The sequence below is a fragment of the Prinia subflava genome, chromosome 2 (genome assembly GCF_021018805.1).
Source record: "Prinia subflava isolate CZ2003 ecotype Zambia chromosome 2, Cam_Psub_1.2, whole genome shotgun sequence".
Classification (NCBI taxonomy): domain Eukaryota; kingdom Metazoa; phylum Chordata; class Aves; order Passeriformes; family Cisticolidae; genus Prinia; species Prinia subflava.
Genome location: NC_086248.1, coordinates 36,283,517 through 36,309,911, shown reverse-complemented (window position 1 = coordinate 36,309,911; position 26,395 = coordinate 36,283,517). Strand labels below are relative to the sequence as shown.

General features: G+C 39.9%; 1 protein-coding gene and 1 long non-coding RNA gene across 5 annotated transcripts in view; one reads left to right on the top strand and one right to left on the bottom strand.

Moving 5' to 3' along the window:
• LOC134546657 (uncharacterized) lies at positions 1-6,875 on the bottom strand. Of its 4 annotated transcripts, none has more exons than XR_010079232.1 (3): positions 6,711-6,875; positions 3,640-5,596; positions 1-2,997 (listed from the first exon to the last, which is right to left on the bottom strand). It is a non-coding gene; the product is annotated as an uncharacterized LOC134546657 (long non-coding RNA). The 4 variants fall into 4 exon arrangements; XR_010079231.1 differs by having other exon boundaries at positions 3,640-3,800; positions 6,711-6,866; XR_010079233.1 differs by having other exon boundaries at positions 1-875; positions 2,221-2,997; positions 3,640-6,818.
• An 87-nt stretch (positions 6,876-6,962) lies between these two features.
• Positions 6,963-26,395, top strand: part of RNGTT (RNA guanylyltransferase and 5'-phosphatase) — a 172,766-nt gene continuing 153,333 nt past the window's right edge. Inside the window, exons 1-5 of the mRNA XM_063389629.1 lie at positions 6,963-7,098; positions 12,841-12,950; positions 18,721-18,824; positions 18,952-19,040; positions 23,948-24,023. Coding sequence (XP_063245699.1) covers positions 7,035-7,098; positions 12,841-12,950; positions 18,721-18,824; positions 18,952-19,040; positions 23,948-24,023 — 443 coding nt within the window. The 5' untranslated portion in view covers positions 6,963-7,034. The remainder of the gene's footprint in view (positions 7,099-12,840; positions 12,951-18,720; positions 18,825-18,951; positions 19,041-23,947; positions 24,024-26,395) is intronic.

The following is a 26,395-nucleotide window of genomic DNA, read 5'->3' as shown; positions in this document are numbered from 1 at the left end:
TACTTTATTATAGGTCCTACATGTATTATTCTGCACAGCCTATATATTCATATACAGAATCATAGCATATATATCTGTAGGTACAAAATTATGATACAGAAAGTCTGAGAGTGCCAATGAGTAATAATCTTTTCTTTGTGTGACTGACCACATGAGAAAGATTTCTGCCAGTATAGTAACCCAGGTCTTAATCATCATGCATGCAGGTTTACAGGCTGAAACACTGCCACTCTTTGTTATTTCAGGCTGTAGAGAAGTAGTAGCTCTCTAACAGCTATTTCTGCCCCAGTCTGCCTCCTGCACTAACCGGGACCTCAGCTACTCCGTTAGTTTTAACCACTGCCTCCAGTCAGGGCGAGCTTTTTACTAAGGCATCCATATTCAGACAATAGAGAAACTAGAAACTGTAGCATCAGATCGTTGCTTTACTTTGTGGAATCGTCACTCCCCAGCCCAGCTCCAAAGACTATGAGTCATACTTTCCACTTAATTAAATTAGATGAGTTTCTCATATATCATGTCATACTTTGCCCTACTGCTAGTCATCTCCCTTCATGACATTTTAATTGTTTGATTACTTCATCTGTACTCAAAGCACACTACTATCATATGATTCATTTTTTGCAGTAGAACATATACTCTTCAATGTTACATGTGGATATTTTTTACAGTGTGGATTTCCATCAAAAATCATCCTTCAGAGCTCAGTTGTCTAGGTCAAGCTGTAAGAACACTAGGGAGACCAGTGTTAGTCTTCCAGGAATGACAGGCATCTTGCTTATAAGCTTGTTGTCCAGCTTCTTATCTCTGATACATCAAGCACGCCATCATTTCAGCTGTAGAGGATCAATAGCAAGGCATCTTGTTTTTCAGGCCTGCAAAACAGATCTTGAAATCACAGCTGTTGTCCTTCTTCAAGCACACCAGCCCTCTGAAGAGACACCTTCTTCCTCGATAGGTCTGCTGAGGAAATCGCCTACTAAGTAAATCATCTGCCACGTCTGCCTGTCTTGGGCTAAGACTGGCAATGTCCCCCCTTGCAGTGTGAGATTTACACGTCATCCGTGCAGCACGGCCGTGTTTGGTGGTGTGCACTGATAGCTTATGGTGATTACACCAGGCATGACACCCAGTCCAAGGACCCGGATTTAAAGCAGCTCTGTCCCAAGCTCACTCTGTAGTCCCTGCCCACACAGAGATTCACTCCACTGATTGAACTAACACTGTGATACCTTAGAGGCTTCAGCTGAAAGGAAACTTCAAGATTTAAATAGACTTGAAAGGAGGATGTATATATAGTATCCATTAGTCTGTTAATTTTATTACCCTTAGAAAAAGGAGGGTGTCATCTATACTCTACTGAATGTAGGGGCTGTCTTCTGTTTGAAATTTTATTAAGAACTGTATCATAACCTCGCACTAGAGAATGATTCCAGGAGCTGATTTTGTTTTATGCTGTCCCCTGTTTACTTTGGACGGGAAAAGTAACCATACTTTAACTTACATCATTCCAAGTCTGTGAGGTTGTGGTGCCCCCTAATGTCATGAAGACTAAAACCTGGTAATTTTGTTGCTGACTTTCTCTCAAAGCTCGCTTTAGAAACAACACTGTAAATGACATTTTATTTTCTCAAATATATTGTGGCACTCAAAACTTTGTTTCAACATCCCTTTTTCATACTGTATACACATAAGGAAAAAATCACTTTCTTTTTAAATCTTATTTTAATTTTCAAACCTGCAAACATAATTTGTCTCAGAAGTTAGGTTCTTAAATATTTGTTGACACCCAACAAATAGGAATGAATTTAGAATGTTGCATTCTTGGAATTTTCTTTTGATTTTTTTAAGAGTCAGTGCATACTCACAGATTTTTAAATGTAGAAGCCTACATATGTATTAGCAACCATAAGCAACCATAATATTAACTTCCACTGAAATCTAAAACTATGCTTTAATTTTACTATTTTCAGTTGTTTTTTTTTCTTATGATACCATTAGAATGTAAGTGCTATTGGAATAAAAAACAACTGCAGTAACGAAGTCAAAATATTTCTTCACAAGTACTCCCCACAAAAGATTCATGAATGCTGAAATCAGTCATAAAAGAACAGTGCACTCGTAAGTCAGTTTGCCATGAACATTAAAACCAATAATCAAGGAATAAATCAATTGATTCAGTAAATAAAAACCATATTTTTCTATGTTCCATGTACTTACGAGCGTTTTGCATCAAGTCTCTTTCCAAGTGAACACCTATGCCACAAAGTGGAAAAATAATATTATATGAATTAAGTTTGCATACAGTTAGCATCCTTCACAATTACTTTCCCTTAATGAAATCTTTTTGCAAGCTCAGCTTAGCAAATAATCTGTTTGTTGGGAGGTTTGTCCTTGTGTGTGTTTTTTTTTTTTGTTTGTTTGGTTTTTTTTGTCTTGTTTTTGTTTTTGTTTTTTTTAAAGAAATGTATTTACTAGATAGATTTACTAGAAATGTCTGTTTCATAGAGCATTCCAAGGGATGTTTTTAATATTACATTCATTATTATTTTATGAACACGTGGAAAATAATGCTATACTGAAGCAGAACAGTAATAGGGTCATGGACCTCTATCACTATAGAAGAGGGCAACACCATGTGTTCTTCTGTCATGAGAAGTACCTAATTTATTCATTTTTTGTGAAACACATAACTTAATATTATAAGTGGCTATATAATTTATGACATTAAAAGTGTAAAATTATTCATCACCAACAATTTGGGTAAATGTAATTTGCATACCCAAACTGGTACGTAATTAGGAAAAAGAGTTAAAAGCTCTGTGTGTGCAGTTCCTGTGTGGTATTTTTTTAATGGTTTAAAGTCAAGGAAGAACAAAAACTCAGCTCCCCACCACCTAAACCAACATGGCTGAGCTGAAACCAAAGCAGTGATATCCGTGGCACAGAAGATGTCCTGCATCCTGGGAAAATGACTTCTTGATTGTAGTGTCTGCTCTGCCAGGAAAAGGATTAAAATTGGTAAGCAGAAACTGGAGTTAAGTGTACAAGCATCTAAGTACCTCTAAGATAAAAGAAAATTTATATACAGTAAAGAGAAATGTTATATCATAGACTATTAACACCTTGCAGTTGTTTTCTCAAAGCAATGCTTGAAATGACCACTATGGCCACCCTCACAGTCCTTGTTCAGACACAGCCATGTCAGCTTTGGAAAGTCACAGGAAGACATGAGAGACTTGGATTCCTCTGCTGACACCAGAAGAGTAAAATTAACTGTCAGTATAAAGGCAAGCAGGACATGCCTGTTCACAAAGAGTGTTTGATGTCACATGCAAACATCACCAGATGCCTGCATAAATCATTTCAAAGTGTCTAATATGGCAAAGTCCGTATATATGCATATAGCACATAACATCAGCTGTAAACAATTACTTGCCTTGGGAATTGCTAAATAAAATATACCTTCCTCTTTTATATTATATGTATATAACATGATATTTCTGATCTGCAGCTCTTACACTTGTTTAAAAGCATATCAGAATCTGAAATCTAGGTGATGAGAACAGATTACTTCACATTATCTTTTTGTACTAATCTTCCCCTCTCCAAATGGTTTCATTCCTAATTTTGCCATACCACTGACGTTACAGCACGTCGTTCCCAATTTACTGAAATCAGATACTGAATCTCTTGCTGTTGGTTTTTGCTTCTCATTCTTTTTGAACATGCACTCAGTTCACTTTCTTTTCTGGCCAGTCTTCAGCACCACCTGGTGTCTGACTTGTTGCTTGTTTGTTCTGCAAAAGAAAATCAGCACCTTATTTCAAAGAGCATAAAGTAACATAACAGAAGTACATTTGGCAGTGTCTTGGTTTGAAAGACAGGTGTCTGCTAGGGAGGGCCAGCACCTCCCTAGAGGTGGAGAATTCAAATCCCCACCCTCCAAATTATTCTAATTTAGAAAATTAAAGGGGCTTTCAGGCAGAGGTATGAGGATAGGAATAACAGTTCTTTACTAGCATATATGGCAAAACAAACAAACAACAACTACAGCATTAATAATAAACAGAACCAGGAACCTCGAGGGCTTTCTTTCACAGAAAGCCCGGGGCAGTTTGATCTCGGTGCCCCTGCAGGACTCCGAGAGGCCGAGCTGGAAGGGTGGAAAGTCCCGGGCTGGTGGATGAGATGAGGAGCTCTGTGCTGGCAGCTGGAGGCAGGGGTGTCCCGGCAGGGCTGGGCAGTGCAGGGCTACAGAGTAGCAGAAAAGCCTCAAAGCAATGCTGAAGAAGCAGCGGCGGTGGGACAGGGTCGGCCCAGCAGGGCAGGAGGAGGCGAGCTCAGGATTCCTGGGCACCCAAGCAGATGACGGTAGATTTCCCAGGATGGGACAGGGTGGTGACAGTGAACTCTTCCTGCAGCAAGCAGCAGCCCGACCGTCCTCTCTCTCCAATGCCGAGAGCAAGAGATGAACTGCCCCAAACCTGGCGTTATCTCCCCCTCCGAGAGACAACTCCCAGAGACCCAAAAGCAAAAGGTGCAGCCCAGTGCTACCCTTTCCCTTGGCCACTTCTTTGTTTGGGTCAAGCACTCACAAGTACCCAGTAGTTAGTCTCCAGCAACTTATGGGGAAAAATTCTATAAGTAAAAAAGAAACAACTCTAACCCCCATCAAGCAGTTAGGGAAATTAATGTGATTAGTCTTTTGCTGTAGCAAGACCTTCAATTTTAGCTACGATGAGAAGATTAGTATCTGATGATGACAAAAGCCTTAGAAGACAAAATTCAGAAACTTCCAACATAGTATGAGAACCTAATGACTCAGTTATGCAAACTACCTAACTGAATACCTCAATTACTATGAGAGGATATTCTAGGGAAGAAACTATGTCTAATAAAATCCAGTTATAAAACACAGGAGGAAAATGTGTAATGAAGTTTGTAGTAAATTCCAGACAGATGAAATTATTTTCATTGTTTTAATGTATTCACAGAACCTAAGAGCTTCCTATTATATCTATCCTATATATGTGTGTATACACAACTCTGGTTAGTTCTGCAAGCTGTGGCACGTACTGACTTGAAAAGGCAGCACGCCTGCCTTATGGCAAAACAGAAAGTACAGACAGAACAGTACTGAAATGCAAGTAACTGGAAAACCAGGTACAAAAATAATCTATTGCTGTTGTTTCTTAATGATTCACTGAAGCCACCTCTACTGCTTTTTGCTGAGATAGTTAATTTTCATAGAAATAGCTTTTAAGGTGCTGCATTTTGTATTTGTGACCAAAATAATATTGGGATGTTTTAGCTAATGCTTATTAGGTCTTGCACAACATCAAGACCTTTTCTGCCTCTCTTGGTGCGCTGACAGTGAGCAGGCTCGGGGTGCACAGGAATTTCTCAGGGGACACAGCTGGAACAGCTGGTACAGCTGACCCCAACTGACCAAAGGGATATCCCAGACCATATGATGTTCTCAGCAATAAAAAATGAGAGAAGGAGGGGACATTTGGAGTTACAGTGTTTTTCTTCCCAAGTCACCATTGTGAATGATGAAGCCCAGCTTTCTTGGAAATGGCTAAACACATGCCTGCCAATGGGAAACAGTAAATCAATTAGTTATTTTTCCTTATATTTATTTCAACCCCTGATCTTTCTCACTTTCACCCCTCTGATTCTCTACCCCATCCTGCTACAGGCAAGAGAGAGTAAGTGGTTGTGTGGGCTTAGTTGCTACAAGAGTTAAACCAGGAAACACCTTAGATATTCCTTTCACTTGGACAAACACGTCAGGGCTGCAGTTCTTCAACTGAGTCCATGTAACAGACCCCTAAAAGCCCACGGAGAATTTTCACAGGCATTCTGTATGGAAACAAATTTTTGTTTCTCTCTGCATGCCATCCTTCCGGGTGTGCTTTTTCACAAAAGAAAGAGCAGGCCCAGGACAGAGGTATCTCTGCTACACTAGCAAGCCTGTTACATCGTGATTAGAATATGCTGCACTGGAAGGATCCACCTATTTCCACATCCACTTCTGGCTATAACAGCATATCTGGCAAAAAGTAAAAGCTGAGGAATTATGTCTGTCCAAGCATCTAGCTATTTTCAGCTCAGACTGTTTCCCAAACCTGATGCAGATTGCTACTTCAGTAGCGGTGGATTACGTTCTCTTTCAGGCACCTGCTCGGTCTTCCCTAAGACCTGTGTAAACGCTGCATTTGCAGCAGCCTTTGTAGACTGCTCTTGTGGCTGGACAAATGATCCCCCCGCTGCTTCCAGCTGAGCTCCTGTTACTTTCCTGTAGCGGCTTGAAGGTGCTCACTCAGAATCACAGAATCAATTAGGTTGTAAAAGTCCTCGGAGATCCCTCCTATGTTCAACCTATGACCAAACACCACCGACTGCCATGTCCAGTCTTTCCTTAAACACCCCCAGGGATGGCGACCTCACCACCTCCCTGGGCACCCCATTCCAATGCCTAATCATCCTTGTGAAGAAATTCCTTCAAATATCCAGCCTAAACCTCCCCTGGTGCAGCTTGTGGCTATGTTCTCTTGTTCTATTGCTGGTTGCCTGAGAGAAGAGGCCGAGCCCCAGCTGGCTGCAGCCGCCTCTTAGCCAGTTGTAGAGAGAGAGAAGGTTCCCCTGAACCTCCTTTTCTCCAGGCTAAACACCCCCAGCTCCCCCAGGCGTTTCTTGTAGACCTTGTGCTGCAGCCCCTTCTCCAGCTTTGTGGCCCTCCTGTGGACAAAGAGGAGGAGGCTGCAGCAGTTCGCGACCCCCTCCCCTCTCAGGCCGAGCAGCGCCAGTTTTCGCTGCCCTCTTCCCGGCCGGGCACCACCCCTGGTCCCGGAGCCCCGGAAGCGGAAGCGGCTCCCGGCGCTCTGTGAGCGGCGGCGGCCGAGGCGGAGCCGGGTGTGAATGGAGGCGCCGCGGGCGAGGGGCCGCTGAGCGCCCCGGGGCCGCCCCGCACCCCGCGCCCCCTCCCTGCCTCCCTCCCTCCCCCCCCGGGCTGCCCGGGCCCCGCCATGTCCTTCAACAAGATCCCGCCGCGCTGGCTCCACTGCCCCAGGAGGGGACAGCCCGTGGCAGGTGAGCGCCCGGCCCAGTCCGGCCCTGCCCGGCCCCGGGGCGGCCGCGGGGCGGCGGCGGGCGCGGCCCCCTCCCCTGCCCGCTCCGCTGTCCGCCGGTCCCGCTCCTCCGCATCGCCGGGGGCCGCCGCGGCCTCTCGCCCTCTGTCCCGGCCGGAGCTCTTTGTCCCGGGGCTATGGCTGTGCAGTGTTCTCCTCCGAGCTCCCGGCCGGTGTTTGTCCCGGATCTGATTCCCATTGGGCGGCTGTTCTCCTTAAAGCCCGGCCCGCTGCAGCGCTTTGCCTTCAGCGCCGGGCTCGCCCTCCTTCGGTCCTCTCTGACACGGACTCGCCTCGGCCTCACCCCGAGGTGCAGGGGTACGGGCCCTCCCCTGCCCACGGAGCCTTAGTGCTGGGCTCTCGCCTCGCACTGGTTCAGTTTCGGGCTAAAACTTTTCCTGTCTGTCACATCTGATGATAGAGGCGACAGCCAGGCATGCAGAGGGTGCCATACTGGAGCTACTAAGTTGACCAGAGGCTTGGAGCATTTTTCTTAGGAGGAAAAGCTAAGAGAGCTGAGCTTATTCAGCCTCGAGAAGAGATGACTGAGAGGGGATCTCACTGATGTGTATAAATATCTAAAGGGAGGGTGTCAGGAAGATGGAACCAGGCTCTTCTCAGTGGTGTCAAGCAGCAGTAGTAGAGGCAGTGGGCAAAAGCTGATGTACAGGATGTTCCACCTGGTCATGAAGAAGAACTTCTTTACTGTGCAGGTGACTGAACTGAAACAGATTGCCCTGAGAGATTGTTGAGGCTCCCTTACTGGAGATATTCAAGAGCCATCTGGACGCAGTCCTGTGCAATGTGCTGTAGGATGACTCTGCTTTAGCAGGGAGGTTGGACCAGGTTACCCTCTGTGGTCCCCTCCACCCTGACCAATTCTGGGATACCAGTCCTCTGTGCAGCCTCTTCCATGTTTGGTTCTTTTAACTGAATGCTCTGAAGTCTTATCTATGTCAATTTGTTACTCCACTGACTGACAGTGCCCTTCCAGTCACCAATGCATTCCTGAGTTCTTTAGCTGGAAAATGAGTTAAAGTGTTGTACTCCAGTGTTACACTTGTATTTCAGGGTTTGTCAGTGGCTACTGTCTTCTTGGGTGTTCTTGCCCATGATGCACTGTCTCGGTTGTTACTTGGTATCTAATCTTCTGGCATGCAGTGGCAGTGAATTCAGTGTCATCTAGACATTTTGTCATCACACATTTTGATTGTGTGTTGACTATCATACTGACTTCAGGTGAATGTTTCCTCTGCTGCTTGGTATGAGATAAACAAACATATCTCTTTTCTGTTTTCTCAAGATCTTCTTTTCTTTATAATACAAGCAATTCCAACCCCTAGTTGTTGTTGTTGTTTTTTTCTCCAATATTTTCTAGTTTTCACTCCTTTCATATCCCTCTCTGTGATGATGTAAAGGTATGTTTTCAAAACACAACATGTGCCACTCAATGTGTTATTTAAACTGGCACTGTGCCATGACTTGCTTAATAGTTACAACTCCTGCGTTTTCTATGCCACGTTTCCACATCATCTTACATTTTTTTGCTGGCAGTTGGTTGTGGAATGGAAGACACTGATGACTATTTAGAACCTGGTGGGGCATCTCAGTTGGTTTAATCCTCAGTAATCATCAACATGCATTATTTGGCATTTGTCAGTATTTAATATCAGTTGTTCATTTTGTGGGTTACTGGTTTCCCTCAAATTCCTTGTATTTCTCTGAACTTGGCTCAATTAAATAACAGTGTTGTTGGATTGCTCATGTCCATTATTTCTTTCTCCTGGCCACATTCGTTATTTTGTGTCTAATTAGAGAGGTTTGATAGCCTAAGCCTTTGACCACGACAAAAACAGACTAATGATTCTTTATTCTGTGTTTTTCTTCTCAGCAAGTTCTTGATCTCTGTTAGCTGTGGCTTTTGTTTGTCTGTCTTTTGAGCCATGGTTTCTCAGAAATAGCAACCTAAAGTAAGCCTGAATGAGGGTCATCAGTGTGTCATCTGCTGTGCCATCACTGCTTGTGTGTTTGTTTATTCAGGAACTGCAAGGTAATTCTTTTCCATTCCATGGGATCATTCACAGGAAGTTAATGCACAGTAAAAAAGGTGAAAGTGTTGGCTCATTTCTTTGGGTGCTTAATCAGGATGTGTTCTTGTTTACCTGATTTTTAGTTTTTTAGTGTGAACAACTTACCAGAAGTAATGATATGCCACTGGTCTTCTTCCCTTCTTTGCTGTTTTACATTCAAAGACATCTAACAGTTTTATGGGAGACAATTTTTAGGGCTTAACTGATGTGGTACTACTATCTCCCAGATATGTTACATTCTAGTTTTAATTAGTGTTTTAATCAGATTTCTAAACACTTGTGTGCGTCTTTATTTCCATCTGATAGTGTATTAGTGTTGCTAAGCAAAGTTTGTATGGCTTCTGTGGACTCATATTCATCAAGTGTTTGATCATGGTGCTCGTGTCTCATGGTTGTGGCATCTTGAATTTCTAGATGACCTCAATACAAGTACCAATGAGGCCTGAAACTCTGCTGTTGGTGAGATTGGGTTCATTCAGGTTAACAGGGCCCTTTATCCCGGACAAGGTGAATTCATCTACATCTCCCATTATTTTCCAGTCCACTGCTTTAAGTATTGGTAGTCTTGTGCCACTTTCTGGTTTTATGGTACAGCAGTTCCTCAGAATCACACATTTTCACATTTATTGCATTGTAGTAGAAGTTCAGTCATTTTGATGAAAAGATGTTTCTTGAATGCTTAGATCTGAAGTCAACAGGATGCTTCAGCCTTACTGTCTTGGCATCAGCATCTCAGCAGATACCTACTTGTCATGACCACTGAAAAACCATTCTCTTGGCAATTTTGCCATGAAAAGTGCTAGCAAGATATGGAAGAAAAGGCATGAGAAGTGTCTCAGCAGTGTTTTCCAGCCTCCTTCCATTGATGCATATTAGTTAATCCTATTCTAGACACATGTAGCATGCAGAACTGTGGGCTATTATGGAAAACATCCATATTGCATATGAGAAAGCATCTTAAATAGAGAGTAATGCTTCTGATTCAGGAAGTTTCTGACCTATAGCTGGTTGTAGTTGGGGAGGATAATCTGATCATGGATTGTCATTGTCACTGTTTTACTCTTTTTCCTAATTCTTATTTGCCTGTGCTGGTGATTACATACTAGGTGAAATGGATGCTTTGATCCAGCATAGTTCTCTTGAATTAGAAAATTGTTACTTTTTAGAGATAGATTTTTTTAAATTGTGGATTTTACAGTTTAATTTTATACCCTTCAGTCACTTTACTGAGTCTAGCCTTCCTAATCAATGCTCAATCTAAACATATCATGGTCAAACATAATTATGTATGTCATGTTTTGAGTTGACAGTTTCATGTCACAGAAAATTAGGCTAAATTAAGAGTATTTTTTCACTGATATGCTCTAGAATTTAGATTTGAAGATAAAAAAAGTGACAAAGTTAGAGCATGTACATATAGAAAATGTGATGTCTTACATTGTTCACTTCGATTTCCCTCAGATTTATCCACTTGATGTCTGTGCTCTGATATACGAGGCTCTTATTTTTAGAATTTTTACCTATTTTTCAGCCTAAAGAAATACCATCTGTTAGACAGGTAACTAATTTGGAAAATGGTTTTTAATAGCCACTTTCCAAAACTCTTTGACAAATTATACTTAATTGTGGAAATAGGTAATCATCAGTTGTCAGGGTTCCAGTAACATTTTGAAGTTAATTTAGAAATTCTATTGAGGAGTTACAATTAGTGTCATAATGTAGTTTAGGTACTTGACTTGGGGTGATATCCGTGTAAAGTATCACTGTGTTACTGTTGGATCACCTAATTCAGCAAACGATTTTTTAATCTTCAAAAACTTATGCATGGAGGCTTGAGTTGCAATCAGCTGTTACTGCATCACTTCTTTGGTGTAAGATGTAAAGCAAAACTGTAGAAGAGACAGTAGGTGCTGCCTTCTTTATACTTGTCCCCATTACTCAAAAAGTTTAGAAGTCTTTTTAGAATTAAAGGTTAGATTTTCAGTAGCTTGGTGACACTTAATGAGAGGCTTGTATGTACACAGGGAAGGGGGGGTTTTTACAAAAAACAAATTGCAAATTTTCCAGGTAAAGAAGAAGAAACTGGAATTTATTGAAGCTGAGCACCTAAATACTTCCAAACATCTGTGTTTCAGCTTTGAAAGCCATAGTAAATGGGCTCTATATGAAATATTCATCACTTCCACAGCTGTCTGTAGGTATTCAAATGCTGCAGGGGATGCTGACTACACTACTTTGTCTGTCTTTTCCTGTCAGTGAACAGAAATGTATTTTGATTGCTCAAAAAGAAATCAGAGTGCAAATCAGACATTAAATCAAGGTTTGCTGCTAGGAAGAGAATGAACATGTTTATTCTCTGTTCCAGAAGATGGAGAACAGGAGTCTTCTGTGTGACTGTACAGTCTCATATCAGATGCTAGGGGAAACAATTGTAACCTCCAGGCACTTTTCCCACTCTTCTGTTTTCCCAGCACCTTGTAAAGGATGGAGGTTTTCTTATGTAGCCATTGACTCTTTTGTCAGTGTAGCTCCTATTCTTGAGTGCCTTGGTTAAAAAAGCTTAGTTACATTCTTTGTGTTCCATAATAAATGACTAGATGTGTTAGTATGGGTGTGAAAAGTGGCAAAGTCAAAAAAACTTTCAAGCATGATGTTGTTTTGCAAAAATTAGGGTGATGATAGATTTTTGTGTCTAGATCATGTAAATTTAGGATTCGCGTAATCAGTCTGTACAGAGGAGTATTATGAGTTAAAGTGGAAGGGCTAATAGAGAAAGGCTGAATGATAGTGTTGAAGGTGACAAGGAACACAAAGAAGTAAGAAAATTAGGTAGTTGAAGAAATGAGGAAATGGAGGAGAGGTATCCAACCCAACCAACCCCAGGGTGGATGGAGGGTGTGTAACTGTTGGGATGCAAAGGCAAAGGGCAACAAAGTGGAAGTTTTCTAACAAATTGATGTAACTATAATTTATTACTGTTTAATGTGAGTGTTGATAGTATGACAAAATAACTCTCCTTTTAGCTGTAAATTTTGGAACAGTCTCAGACAGGTGAACAGTGAAGCTGTTTCTCATGTTGCTCACTAACATTTCATCTGAGGTAACTTGTTGCATAAAGCTTCATAGTTTCCACATCTCTCTGTCTTCTGTGGTTTCTAATGTCTTTTTCAAAAGATAGATGCTTATTTGAGACTCTATAGAGTGTTGATAAATTTTGTTTGCAGGGAGCTCTACTGTGTGTTATATTTGTAGTTAATCAAAGCTGATGTTTACATGATTGGATGACAAACTGTCATTTTAAAATGCTGTTTTCGTGTTTTCAACTTAAAGTTTCTACATTTTGTTGTGCTGTAGCCCCCCAACTTAAATCACACTAAAAGTTAGCTAAAAATGTTAAATTATTCTGGTTTAGATGAACTGACCTGTATTTCCTTTAAACTTCTAAACTTGTGAATTCTGAGAACTCATAACTAAAAAAATTCCAGTGTTGACAGTACTATTTCTGCAATTATTTATTATTGAAGGTGAATGTCTAAAACTACTCAGCATATTGCTTTGACTCTTAAGTTCTTACTTATACATAAAATGCTGAAAATTTTTATTATCTTTCATAGGGAAGTTTTTACCCTTGAAGACAATGTTAGGACCAAGATATGATGAACAGGTTGCTGAAGAAAATCGTTTCCACCCGAGTATGTTATCCAACTACTTAAAGAGTCTGAAGGTAAAGTTAAATTTTCTAATAATTGAAACATTGCTTTCATTACCACTGTTTGCTCAAGTGTTTCTTTCCAGATCTGAGGAAAAAGTGGTTGATGGCCTTGTTTGGGACACCAGCACAGAAAAGTTTTTGTTTGTTTACATTTTCAGGTCTCCTCTGCAATTAATGGATTTCTGAAAGTGTTTTCTTACAGGTTAGAATTCTCAAGACTAAACAAACCCAGCTCCCTCAGCTGTTCCTCATAAGAGACCCTTCATGACCCTTGTTGCTCCTTTCTGTTCACCCTCCAGCGCCTCAATGTCCTTTTTAAAGTGAGGGCCCAGAACTGGACACAGCACTCGAGGTGCAGCCTCACCACTGCTGAGTACAGAGGGATGATCCCTGCCCTGCTCCTGCTGACCACACTATTGCTGATACAGCACAGGGGCCATTGGCCTTCTTGGCCACTCGGGCAGCACAGCATTGGCTGATTCTGAGCCAGCTGTCATCCAGCACCCCCATGTCCCTTTCTGTCATCCAGCACCCCCATGTCCCTTTCTGTCATCCAGCACCCCCATGTCCCTTTCTGTCATCCAGCACCCCCATGTCCCTTCCTGCCCAGCGGCTCTCAAGCCACTCCTCCCCCTGCCTGTAGCACTGCCCGGGGCTGCTGTGACCCAAGCACAGGACCCTGCACTTTGCCTTATTAAACCTCCTGGCATCCACCACTACACACTTGTGGTTCTGGCTCGTTTCTTCGTTCTCTGCTTTGCCCGTTTCTATCTGTGTGCTTCAGTTTGCACGTTGTTCTGCACTGCAGCACAGCTGTGACAATAAGGATGGGGAACAGGACCTTTCCAGCCTTTCATGTAGGTCTCTGAAGGGTTATGGCCAGTCCAGTGCATCTGGAGATGTGGGAAATGGGATTTTGAGCCTGCCAGGCAAAGAAAGGCTTACCACCTAATTAATTTGATTGGTTATTAAACTTAGTATAGAAGTTTAGTCCCATTTGTTTTGATTGTTTCTGAGATGAATCATGCAAGTGGTGTTTTTTCTGTGGTTTTTTTCGTTATTTTTTGCTGTTGATCAAGGTTAAATTAATTCTGATTTTGTTTATCAGTCTCAGACCTTAAATGTCAGAAGAATTAGGTGACTAAAGGATGAGAATCCTCATTTTATTAATCTTATTTGGGCTTAGATGTGAAGTAGATGATGAACTACTCAGTGTAGCAGTGGTAGAGGTACCTGTGCAGTAATGCAGTAAGAAACTACAACCAGTGAAGCATATGTGCCTGTTCTCAGTGCTTGAACTAGTAGGATTTTTCTTGTTAGAGTTCTTGCATTTGTGCTTTTATGATCTGCTCTAATCACAGAGGATCAAACAGAACTCTCTGTAAGAATCTGTAAGAATCTGTAAAACTGTAAGAATCTTGCTGTTCAAAATATTTCCGAAAACAAGATTAAAGCAAAATGAGTTTAAATGTTGATACCAAGAAAAGGATATAGTTTGTTTAACAGTAAAAGAAGCAAAGAGAAAGAAAGAAAGAAGTAGAAAAAAGAGGTGGATAGGGCACAGAAAGAGTGACAGGGACAGATTAAATAGAAACATATCACCCTTCTTTGGGTCCCAGTGACATCTTGCTGCTCCCCTCTTTCTGGTCTTTGTGGGGAGGGTCCCCTGCCACGAAGTGTAGAATCCAGTGGATTAATGTACATCTGGGCCAGGTGGGAATGCCCAGATGCCCCCCTGAGCAGGGGGGAGTTTGATGCTGTCCCTTGCAAGGCTCTGTGTCAGTTGCATCATTTTGCATCACATGCAGTGCTCCGGTGCAGGGGTAGGGAACCATTCAGGGTGGCCTTTGATGGACCATGACCCCCCTCTGCTGTCCCTCACGTGAATGTCCTGTCGATGTGGCTTTCCTGGGGTGGGGACCCCAGAGCTGCACCAGTCTGTGCCTGGTGTTCGCTGCCTCTGCCCGGAGGCCACACACCAGAACCTCTCCTCCTCCCTCCGGGTTGGGGCAGAGTCTGTGCAGACCTGGCAGCAGATAAGCCTGGGGCTGTGGCTCCACTCCAAAGCTGCTGGGCTGAATTCTCCTGTGGAAGTGTTCTCCCAGTCCAGACCTGAGAATAGTGTCACTTTTACCTTATCTCAGATCAGCTTACACTCCAGGGCCTCGGTCAGGGGGCCCATTCAGGGTGGGCTTTGGTGATGCAGCATTTGTTGGTGTAGCTTCATTATACAGTTTTAATGGACAAAAATCCTTCAGAAAAATGTTTAAACCATAAACTGTAATATTTCAGTCTCTGAAATGTGCATTTAAATTCTACTTGAGTTCCTCTTTTATGTATTATGTTATTTTTGACTCTGACTGGATTTGATGAGCATACATGGAAATTTTCCCAAACCAATATTCTTCATGTTGTAAAGTAATTTAAATTCTGTATATATTTTGGAGTTACAGAGAACTTCACAGCCTTACTCAGAGTTTCTAAATGCTTGCCTCCTTAGTGATTTGCTACCAAAAATAAACAATCATGGTGAGACTTTATAGCCTTTCCAGTAGTCACATAGTACTGTTGTAATGCTACAAATTCATGTCTTGAGTGACATCAGATTATTAGAATTTATATTAAAATTAGTAGCATGAGGATCCCCACTTATATTTTGGTAATTTTGATTAACAAGCAGAATTTCTCTCAAACTTTCTATTCTCATCAAATCCATTACATTCTATTGGACCCTGGCATTGTTGATGAATGTTTGCTATTTGAAAATATATATTTCTTTTTTATTTGCCAAGTTATGTAGTGGTTACTGAAGTCCTCTATTGTAGATCAGCAGATTACCAACAAGCCAGCAATGAAATAAATGTGAAATTGAGGAGCCCTGTAAGAGTGAGTTTTCCCACCCAAGGTGAAAGTAGCTCACTCTGCATGGTTGTTGTAATTTTATTGCAGTGTGTTTTTTACTGCTAATATTTTGCAGAATAAGTACTTCTGAAAACTGGTTACTACTTAAATCCATATAATTTAGCTCTCAAATAAAAGACTTCAGCAGAAACTTTTACACCTGGATTTGTGCAATAGAGAGAGACTGCTGTTACCACAGATTTTTGAAGGTACTGGTTTAGCATTTAAGACAACATCTGTATGGGAGAAACTGTTTCTAACAAGCTTCCTGTGTGATTCCTTTTCTCCTAGTTGCTGAATATCTGAATGTTAGAAACTGATTTGATTAGCCTTGGCAGCACCATTTTTCTTCTGATCACCAGTATTGGCATAGTATTTTAATGTTCTCTTAAGTGAATTGCAGGAGCGTGAATAATTTTTTAAAAATTTATTTCTGGAGTAGGTAGGTTAGTACAGTTTGTGCTTTTTACAGGTAGATTTATTTCTGTCACGAAGAGCTAGGACATTAGTTAACTCAAAAGAATGTTTGGGTAATTAGTATGCTAAAGTTACAGAATTCCTGTTAAGAAAGCTACTTACCAATTTTCAGCCACATTATTGTTTTCATAGATACGTTCAATCACTGATCTAAACTATTTTCCTCAAATAAGAAATGCAGGAAAAAATTCCTGAGACTGGAGTGAATTCAGTGTATTGTAGTATGCTATCTCCTTGCTGGGGAGGGTGTTTTCAATCTCCAGTGTCCAAGGAGAAGCTTCTGGGGTCATACAGGGGAACTTAGCAAAGCCCATTTTACTGCACAGCAGCAGAAGAGCACATGCATAAGGCATTAACAGCTGGGGATATTTGGAATGTGAGGAAGTGAGGGAAAGGCTTTAATTTTTTCCAGTGGTACTGGTGGGGTTTTTTGCATGGATTTTTTGAAAATAATAGCTGTATACTTAGTTATGTTGTGTAATCTCCCATTCTTTAAAGATTTCTGTATAATTTCCTTGTGCTTTGCACTCTGTAAATTGTAATGTGTGATGTGCAGTCAGTCCCATGGACTGAGAATGCAAATGATTAGGCTTTCTGTAAAGCAGGAAAACTGCTTTCAGATCTTACATGCTTTATACACCATAAATGCTTTTATAGCTTTGGATAAATTACACTCAATGCCCATTTGCCTTTCTGCTCCATGAAGTGTGTGAGGAACAGGTCACTTCACATGAGCTTCAGTTGTATATGATTGAAATGATCTGTAATAATGGCAAAAGAATAGCAAATGAGAAGTCCTACAGGCCTGAATTAAGTAGTCTTGGAGACATTTGCAAAATGCTGTAGGGAATGGAGAGGGAGGAAAGTAATCATTGAATTAATTGCCTTTGCATAATTCCTACAGAATTAATCACTGTCTAGACTGCTCTCAGTCTCCATGCTTAGCAGCTCCATTGACACTTTATATTTGAAGTTTAACATTGTTTTCAGGTCGAGCCACTTGTGAGGTGGTTTGTATTTCTGCAAATCACAGTAATAAGAGTAAATAAAGTATTCTGAATAGAATATGCTAAGTTTACAATGAGAAATTCAGAACTGATCTGGATATTACTTTAGAAGTTTTAATCCTGTTGACATAGCATAATGATGCTGTTTAATATTTATTAAATAAAAGTAATATGAAAGTATTTAAGTATTACAAACATTTATCATGAGAAGTTTGAATATCATGGAGCGCTATCTCTGTAGATAATAGGGGTCTACTAAATAACATCTTAATGTGAAATAGCTGTTTCTGAACTGTAGTGTAGTTTCTGAATTGCGTGGAAATGGTGTTTTACTTTGTAATTCTTCCAACTGCACTGTTAAATTGTTACCAGTCTGTTGGTCCTACCTGAAAGCATGACACTGAGTTTTTTGTCCAAAAGCAATTGCTGGCACTTACAAGACAGGAAAGCAGAAACACTTTCTTTGCTCAGGTGTGAGAATGGCTGTTTTTACACAGTAAAACTGGTAGATTTGTTGTTGTAAATTTTGTTTGGAACAAAGATCAGTAGGGTATACTTTGATACTCTGTGTGTTTTGTGCCACCCAGTGGAATTTCTGCTTTTCATCCTTCTTAAAAACATAATAACTTCCATAAGGCTCTTTGAAAGACCTATTTTCCAGCTATAAAAACAAACACTAAAAACCTAAGTTGATGCACAAGGGGGCACATTAGGGTAGAGTGGGCAAGGCATCCTGGATTCAGGTACCTCCTAAAGTCTGAGTGGTTGACACTGCCACCTTAGCTGCTGACAGCGTGTTTGAATGTCTGAAGTTGTTTTGCATTTTAGCTTTAAATAAGATGTTTTTAGGAATTTAATTATTTTGATAAGTTTTGATAAACTTGAAAATATGTTTGTTGTTTTGCACTCCAATAGACAGATAAATTAAAATGAATTATTTTTTCTCAGAGTGTACCTATATGTAAGTCTCAGTAGTTAATTTTTCTTACACTGTGCCAGTGTTTAGTATTGTTCTGCTTTGCAGAACACACACATAAGAGCACTTGATTCCATCATGTTTGTCTTTTTAGCATGTTAAAGTAACTCTTTACCAGACTTTACTGTTGCTGCTAGCAGAATTTTCTTATTTAGAATCATTGGTTGGAGCAAACTGAAGTTTTTGGATTGATGACTAGTGCTAATTTAGACACCAGCTTTCACAAAGAGATGCAGATGTCTGTAATAGTGGTAAAATACAGATTTTACAAACAAATGCAATATTTAATAATTTTTAAACTTACAAATGTAGCCTGTAGTTGCTTTTAATTATTTTGTTTTTAGACATTTAGTATTTATGCACTGGTATTTGAACCACATATATGTTTATTTTTAATTTTTTTTGTTGTTTTGTTTGTTAGGTTAAAATGGGTTTGCTAGTAGACTTGACCAACACCACTAGATTCTATGACAGAAACGATATAGAGAAAGAGGGAATTAAATATATAAAGCTTCAATGTAAAGGGTAAGTTGTATGCACTTCTTAATTATTTCTTTGGCTTTTAATTTGAAAGCTCACACTGAAGAATTTTTTTTTTCTTTTTCCCTTTCCCCCAGATATCTCCTAATCCATGTGTTCTTGTGTTTTTCAGGCATGGTGAGTGCCCTACACCTGAGAATACAGAAACATTTATCCGTGTATGTGAACACTTCAGTGATAAGAATCCTTCAGAGCTTATAGGTATAAGCTTATATCCATCTTATGCCCATCATTAGTTTTTATTCTTAGTTTGTTTCATATTTGCTTGTAATTGCAGTCTCTTAATCTTAGAAGTCTGAGCAAAGGAATTTCCTCAGTACAGTGTTTATGCATAAATAAATTTGATTGCTTTTACTGCAAAATGAATATATTTTCTTTTTTTTACACAAAGTAGTGTGTTTCTGGGTTCATTAGTTTGATAACAGCTGTTGACTTAATGCAGAAAATTATACAGGCCCAAGAGCTGTCTACAAGTACATGATATTTGCACTGTGGTTTTGTAACTTCTGCTGATACAAATGCAAGTTGTGTATTGTGTTGACATTTGGTGGTCTGGTTTACTTGAGGTCATATTTGGTAACTAAATTATCAGAGATTGTTTAATAAGTCTCACAAAACTGGTAGTAGATACTAGGCTAAGTTTTTCTTCTGTGGTATACTGTCTTGCAGTAAATATTTGAATGTTCTAAGCATACTTCTTTTTATTCAGAAAGAAATAAGTTCTGAGTTTCATTTGCATGCCTTCTAGTTTTAGTAAAAACTATTTTACTCTGATTTTTTCAATCATACTAATGTTCATCTCTGTCTGCAAACTATCAGAGACAAGAAATTACTTTCAGGTGAGTTTCCAGAGTCTGAATGGGTGTCATCCTCAATCCTCTTGGAGGATGATTTTGCAGCCTTCTTGAATCTGAGTGTCTGTCTGTGTTAGGAGTACATGGAACAGTTGTTTGTGCAGGTGTCCTTGCTAAGAGCTAGGTAAATGAAGCTGGTATGTTCATGCAGTTTAGGATTCATCCAGATGCATGATAGGATAGCTGAAGTTATTGGAAGGGACCTGTGGAAGTTGTCTATTCAGTTGCCCTTCTTTAGAACAACTAGAACAGCTAGAACAGCTAGAACAGCTTCCTCAGGACTATGCCCATTTGGCTTTTGAGCAGCCTCCAAGCTTGGAGACTCCACAACTTTTTCTGGCAGCCTCTTCCAGTGTTCTTACAATATACAGGTGCTTTTTCCTCATGTTGAATCAGAATTTATTGTATTTCAGATACTTGCTTCTTTTTTGTACACAGAATGCAGTTTAATTCAAGACTGTTGTGATTTAACTCCAGCTAGCAGCCAAACCCCACTGAAGCCAATCCTCCAATTCTCCACTGGTAGGACTGGGGAGAGAAGTGGAAGGGTAAAGGTAGAGAATTCACAAGTTTAGATAAAGACAGCTCCAAAGGGGAAGCAAAAGCCATGCACACAAGCAAAGCAAGGAACGAATTCCCTGCTTCCCATGGGCAAGCGGATTTTCAGCCATCTCCAGGAGAGCAAGGCACCATCACACCTAATGGTGATTTGGGAAGGCAAATGTCCCCCCATTCCTCTTTCTTCCTGCCACTCTATGCACTGAGTGCACTGTGGTCTGGACAATCCCTTTGGTCAGTTTGGGTCAACTGTTCCGGCTGTGTCTCCTCCCAGCTTCCCAGGCACTCCTAACTTCCTCACCTCATGGCAGCACAAAAATCAGAGAAGGCCTTGCCTCTGTGTAAGCCCTGTTCAGCAATAACAAAATCATCTCTGTATCATCAACCCTGTGTTCAGCGCAAATCCAAAACACAGTCCCACACCAGCCACTGTGAAGAAAATTAACTCTGCCTTAGTTGAAACCAGGACAGAAACCTGCGTGTTCTTCTCTGAATGATAACACAACTACATGGTTTAAAAAATGAGGAACTGCTAAATGAGAGTGAGTGGAACCAGTCACCAACAGTACTTCAAAACTTACGCCAGAAGCAAGATATTGTTGGTGACTGATCCCACTCACTTTTCTTTTGGCAATTCCTCATTTTGAGTCTCCTTTTGCAGTTCTTCCACTTGGTCCTGCAATAATATTTTAGAACTTGAAATAGTGGTTATGGTCAGCAATTTATATAATGCATGGATAGCATGGTGATATCCTATAAGTAGCAGACCTATTTAGTTGATATTTCAACTTAACAAAATGCCATTTTTAGTATTAAGTCACTAACTTTTTGGCTTTAATGAGGTGTGGGATGTTTTTCCATTATTTAGACATTTCACCTCTAGAGGGGAAAAAAGTCAATTACAAAGAACTAAGAAGAAAATAGTATGTTGACTAAACTTTTGAAGAACATGTTGTTTAGGCTTTCATAGTAAAAGGGGAATGTTGGAATTTTCCTTTTCGCTTTTGTGAATTACTGGAACTTGTCATTTTAGGCACTTGTTTCCTCTGACAGAGCATCAGAGAGACTGGTGTGGAAGATGTTTATCAAAAGTGCAAGTGGTCTACAGCAACATCACACTCTGTGTGATCTTTCTCTTCCAAGCCATTTGGTCTCATGCTGAGATGCTTCTTATCTTAGTCATTTTTATAAAATTATTGACTTAACCTTCTTGGCAGCAGTAACAGCTGCAGGACTTAGTGATAGCAATTGTGTGCAATTTCGTTCTCAGTGTCACGATTAGATATAAAAAGAGACTGAAATGTGAATGATAAGTGATCAAAATTTTTACTTCATCTAGAACAATATAGGAAGGAAACTTTATTTTTGCAGCATGAAAGACAGGACTATGCCTGCCAGCCTTAAGGAAGTGACATGCAAAAATTTTGCTTCAGCAGAAAACAAAGGAGAAATGATTGTTAGGAGTAAATTACATAAAGAAGCTAAAATTCATTTAATTTGATGCAAGTTGTTGTATAACTTGCATCAAATTAAATGAATATATAAATAAATATATATATGCAAGTATTTAGTACTTTTAAATTGTTAGAAATGATGAATCCAAAAAAATCATGGTAATTTTTACTTTGCTTTATCAAGAGGGGAACCTTGGTGGGCAGGCACAAACCCTCACCCTGTTACAGTTAATACCTATTTTTTTTTACCCACTTAAAGTTGGTTTGTTTTTTTAGTCCGTCTACCTTTGTAGGTACTTCTTTGGTTCTCCAGTTGAAAAAGTTTGTACTTCAGTGTAAAGGACTGTAAAAAAAGATAGATGTTCATGTTGCCATGAGTTTTTCCTGGTTTGCTGAGCGTTCATATTAAAGGAGAAGTTCGTACCTTCTCACGCTCTTTTAATGTAAATACCAGCTTTGTTCTATAAACATAGCCATTGTTTTTACATTCCCTGCTGGGACAAACAAGACTGTGTGACAGTCCCCTTCACCAATGTGGTGGTGAGGTGGGAATTCCTTCCTCCAATCCACAGGCCTCATAGAAAAGGTATAAAAGTAGGTTTTTGTAAATAAACCGGGTCTTCTGCCCGGCATGCTCTGTTGCACCCAGATCTGTGTCCCCAGTCTGTTTTCTGGTTAGGCCTCCACGGTGATATGTTCACATTTTGTTTGAATATGCATCAAGTGAATTTTTACTAAACTTTCTTTACTAGCTGTGGCAGAGAAATGAGGAAATGAAGTAAAACTGAAGTGGCTTGCTTCGTGGTGTTGTGTTCCAGGTCTTGCACTTTGGGTCACAACAACCCCAGATAATGCTACAGGCTTGGGGAAGAGCAGCTGGAAAGCTGCCTGTAGAAAAGAACCTGGGTGTGCTGCTCTACTGACCATGAGCCATCAGTGTGCCCAGCAGGATTAGGAAGTGATTGTCCCCAGTATTTGGCACTGGTGCTCAGGCAGTGACATTCCGGAGTGTGTCCAGAGAGGGCCAACAGAGCTGGTGAAGGGTCTGGAGCACCAGTCTTATTAGGGGTGGCTGAGGGAGCTGGGATTGTTTAGCCTGGTGAAAAGGAGACTCAGGGTGACCTTATCACTGTACAACTGTCTGAAAGGAGGTTGTAGCCAGAGGGAGGTCAGTGTCTTTCCCCAGGCAACCAGTGACAGGACAAGAGGAAATGGTCTTAAGTTACACTAGGGAGTTTTAGAACATTAGGGAAAATTTTTTCAGCAAAAGATGAAGTTGTCAAGCACAAGAACAAACTGCACAGGGAAATGGTTCAGTCCCCATCCCTGGAGGTATTTAAAAGCTGTGTAGATGTACTTAAGAGCCTTTTCCAACCTAAACAATTCTATGATTCTACGGTAACAACGGAAAAATGTTAAGAATAATTGCTCCTGATGTTAGTGGAAACTTAAATGATACTTATCATTTAAAATTAGGTAGGAGGAAGAGGCAACATCTTTTTTGAATCCTTCATGACATTTTTAATAGTATTAAGGCTGGTCTGCTTATCACTAGATGGTGCTGTTGCCTTTTGAGGAAAAAATGTGCAATGCATTTGACACTGTATCCCTCCTCTCACTGGAGGATGAGTTCAGTAAAATAGAGACTGAAGACTTAATTCTTCTTTTCACATTGAAAAGATAAGTAATTGAAGGTGATTATACTGTTGAATAGTTTTCTTTTTGTAGTTTTTTCTTTTTTTTTTTCCAAATTAGTAAGTCTGGTCTTAGCATGGCAAGAGGGAATTTGAGTTAGAATTGTGGTCTATTGGCACCCCTTTCAATTTTGAGGTAAGGTAATCTGAATACGATTTTTTGCCTGATGATATGAAATGAATATCATGCTTGTTGAATCCACTAAAAGCTCAATTAATAAATTTTATCTTATTGCCTTCTGACAAGCATTTGAGCAGATTTGTGAATCTTATCTGTATTAGCCATATTTCAATCACATTGAGTTAGTGCTCTTGATTGTGGTGAACTGAAATATCCTATCCCTGCTGCTGCTAATTTGCAGGAAGAATATAGTAAATTGCCTTTTAGGTTTATATGCCTTATATGGTCTGTGGTGCTGTGATGTGAAGGAAGATAACCCTTTAATGTTACAGATCAAGGTGGAAGGATCCAAACCCATACTTTTGATATTAAATATGTTTGTTAAAACCACTTGCAAGTGATTCTGCTCTTTTCTTGTCTTTTCTAGGTGTCCATTGTACACATGGTTTCAATAGAACTGGATTTTTGATCTGTGCCTTTTTGGTCGAGAAGTTGGACTGGAGGTAACTTTGAATATTAGTTCCTGGGCATTTGTGGAATGTGGCCAAAGGGTTCTTCAGTGTGTTTCACTCATTGTCCTGACAGCTATGCTAATGTATTCACTGTTGCTTGTTTTATAGCTGCCCAATGACCTTGAGTAAACAGCCCATATTAACATTTTTCATATCATCCCTTGGTAGCTTAGCCTGTTGCAGTCAAGAATTTCAGGTCTGGTAGGTCAAAAGTTAGCTGTGCCTGCTGTGTGTGGGCCTTTAGCAGTATATATATCATATTGTCTCTTTCCCATGACATGTCCCACATTTTAAGTTAGAATGTACAGTTTTGAGATCCCTGAAATATTATTTCCTGTACTTTTTCATCTTTTTCATGGAAGTGTCGTGTAGGTTTTTGGGCTTTTTTGAGATCTGAAGAGATTAACTAGAGCAACAGCAGAGTAACATACATACTTCTGAAGGATTGGGGCAGACGAAGCCCTTGTTTCCAGCTTGTTTTTTGACTAAAGTCTACAGCATGCTTCTGTACAGACTCACCCATTTTTTTTAATCTTTTAAAAATATTGATTCATTCATACAGGGTAATTATCTTTTTTAGATAACATTAGTTTTAAAAGATGCCTGTACCAAACAATGCCTGTACCATCCTGCTGGACATTAACTTTTGCATAACTTTTGTTTCATAGTATTTACATAACACTGTTTCCTTCTTGACATAGTCATGTGAAAGTCATGTTTCTTGACAAGCCCGTTAAACATTCTGATGATATTTCTTATGTATAGTTCTTTAAGTGAAGAAAATTCTGCTCCTGTTGCAGGATTTTCTTGTGGCTGGACATAGAGTTATTATACTTAGCATGCATGTGCAAGCTGTTTGCAAAGAACTAGGTCATTGCTGTCTGCTAGTAAACCTGGAATAAGGGCATTGGAGAATGGAGATGGGAAACCATTAGTGATGGGTGGCTGAATCTTTGCAGGATTGTAGGTGTGTATAGGAAGTAGACACAGACACAAATGTCTTTATAGTATGATTCTCGTTGTTCCTATGGATTAGAAAATTTGTATGCTTTTAATCAAACAATTTTAAAGCAGCATGCAATAAAGAGACTTAGAATTGATCCTTGTTCTGAAGAGGAAAGGGACTTGAATCTCTTTGGATCTGCTGCTTTTATGCCACCCCTCTGTTTTCAAACCTTGGTGGGAAGAGCCTTAACACTCAACAGCCATGTCTTATTTGTTTTCGCTTTGGGTAGTTAATTGTATCAAGTTTGTTCATGTTGTCAGATTATTTTAATAGAACATCCAGATATCCCTGGTAGGAAAAAATGTCCACAGCAAAAGAAACAATTTTGCCAAGATGCTAGTTAATGCTGAGCATTGTATCAAGATAAATCTAATTTGCTGTATCATTCCTTAAAACAAGGCACTGTTTCTTGCTAATGAGGAAATAAGATCTTCCTGATGGAAAAATCCATCCGTATTCATTCCTTAAGCGTATGATGTAGGAGTGTTGCTGCTGTATTGTGTACAATGGGATATATTTTGTAGTTAGTTTAGAGAAAGGCCTGAAAGCTCTTCAGCTTTCTGACCAATAAGGTCAGAAACCTTACTTGATTCTCTTTTCAACAACTCATTTTTCACAAAGACTGCTGTGTTTCTAGAACCTGGAAAAGTGCTTTCTTTCAGCTAGGATTCTGTATATGAAATCTGTGCTACCTCTTTTGGCTTTCATTGCCATGTGTTCCAGAAGATTATAGAGTTCTTCTAATATCATCAGAGAAAAATTCGACCATTTTTCAGACCCCATAACTTCTGGTTTGTTTTGTCCTTTCAGTGGCATTCATTACAGAAGATGTGAAATAATTTAGGAAAGATAGCAAAGTAAAAAAAAAAAAATGTCTTGTGAGAAAGAAATTAGGAGTTTTAGAAAACAGAAGGAAGGTTCTTCTGAGTAACTCAGACTCTTAAACTGTCATTTTTGAAATGATACCATGTGATAGTGTCACTCTGGAGAAAGTCTTGTTTTCTCCACTTACAAAGATCAGAGGAGTGAATCAGCCTTACTGATTCTTAGACACTGTTTCTGTCTGATTTGGAAAATTTACCTCCTAAAGTTCTCAGGCTCCATTCCATACTGTACAGGTCAGACAAAAAAAACCCCATTTTGAATTAAATATCTGAAAAAAAATAATGTCATAGGATATAGAATGTGCTTTTGTTCCAGTTTTAAGACACGTGCTTGTTAAGAAGGCTAACAGGGACATCTCTATTTTTGTGGATTCTCCTCTCCCCTCTACAGTAAGATTTTAAAGTATTGATCCTTGGAGCATTACTGCTCTTCACAGCCATTATAAATGGAAGACAGAATTATATTCAGAATT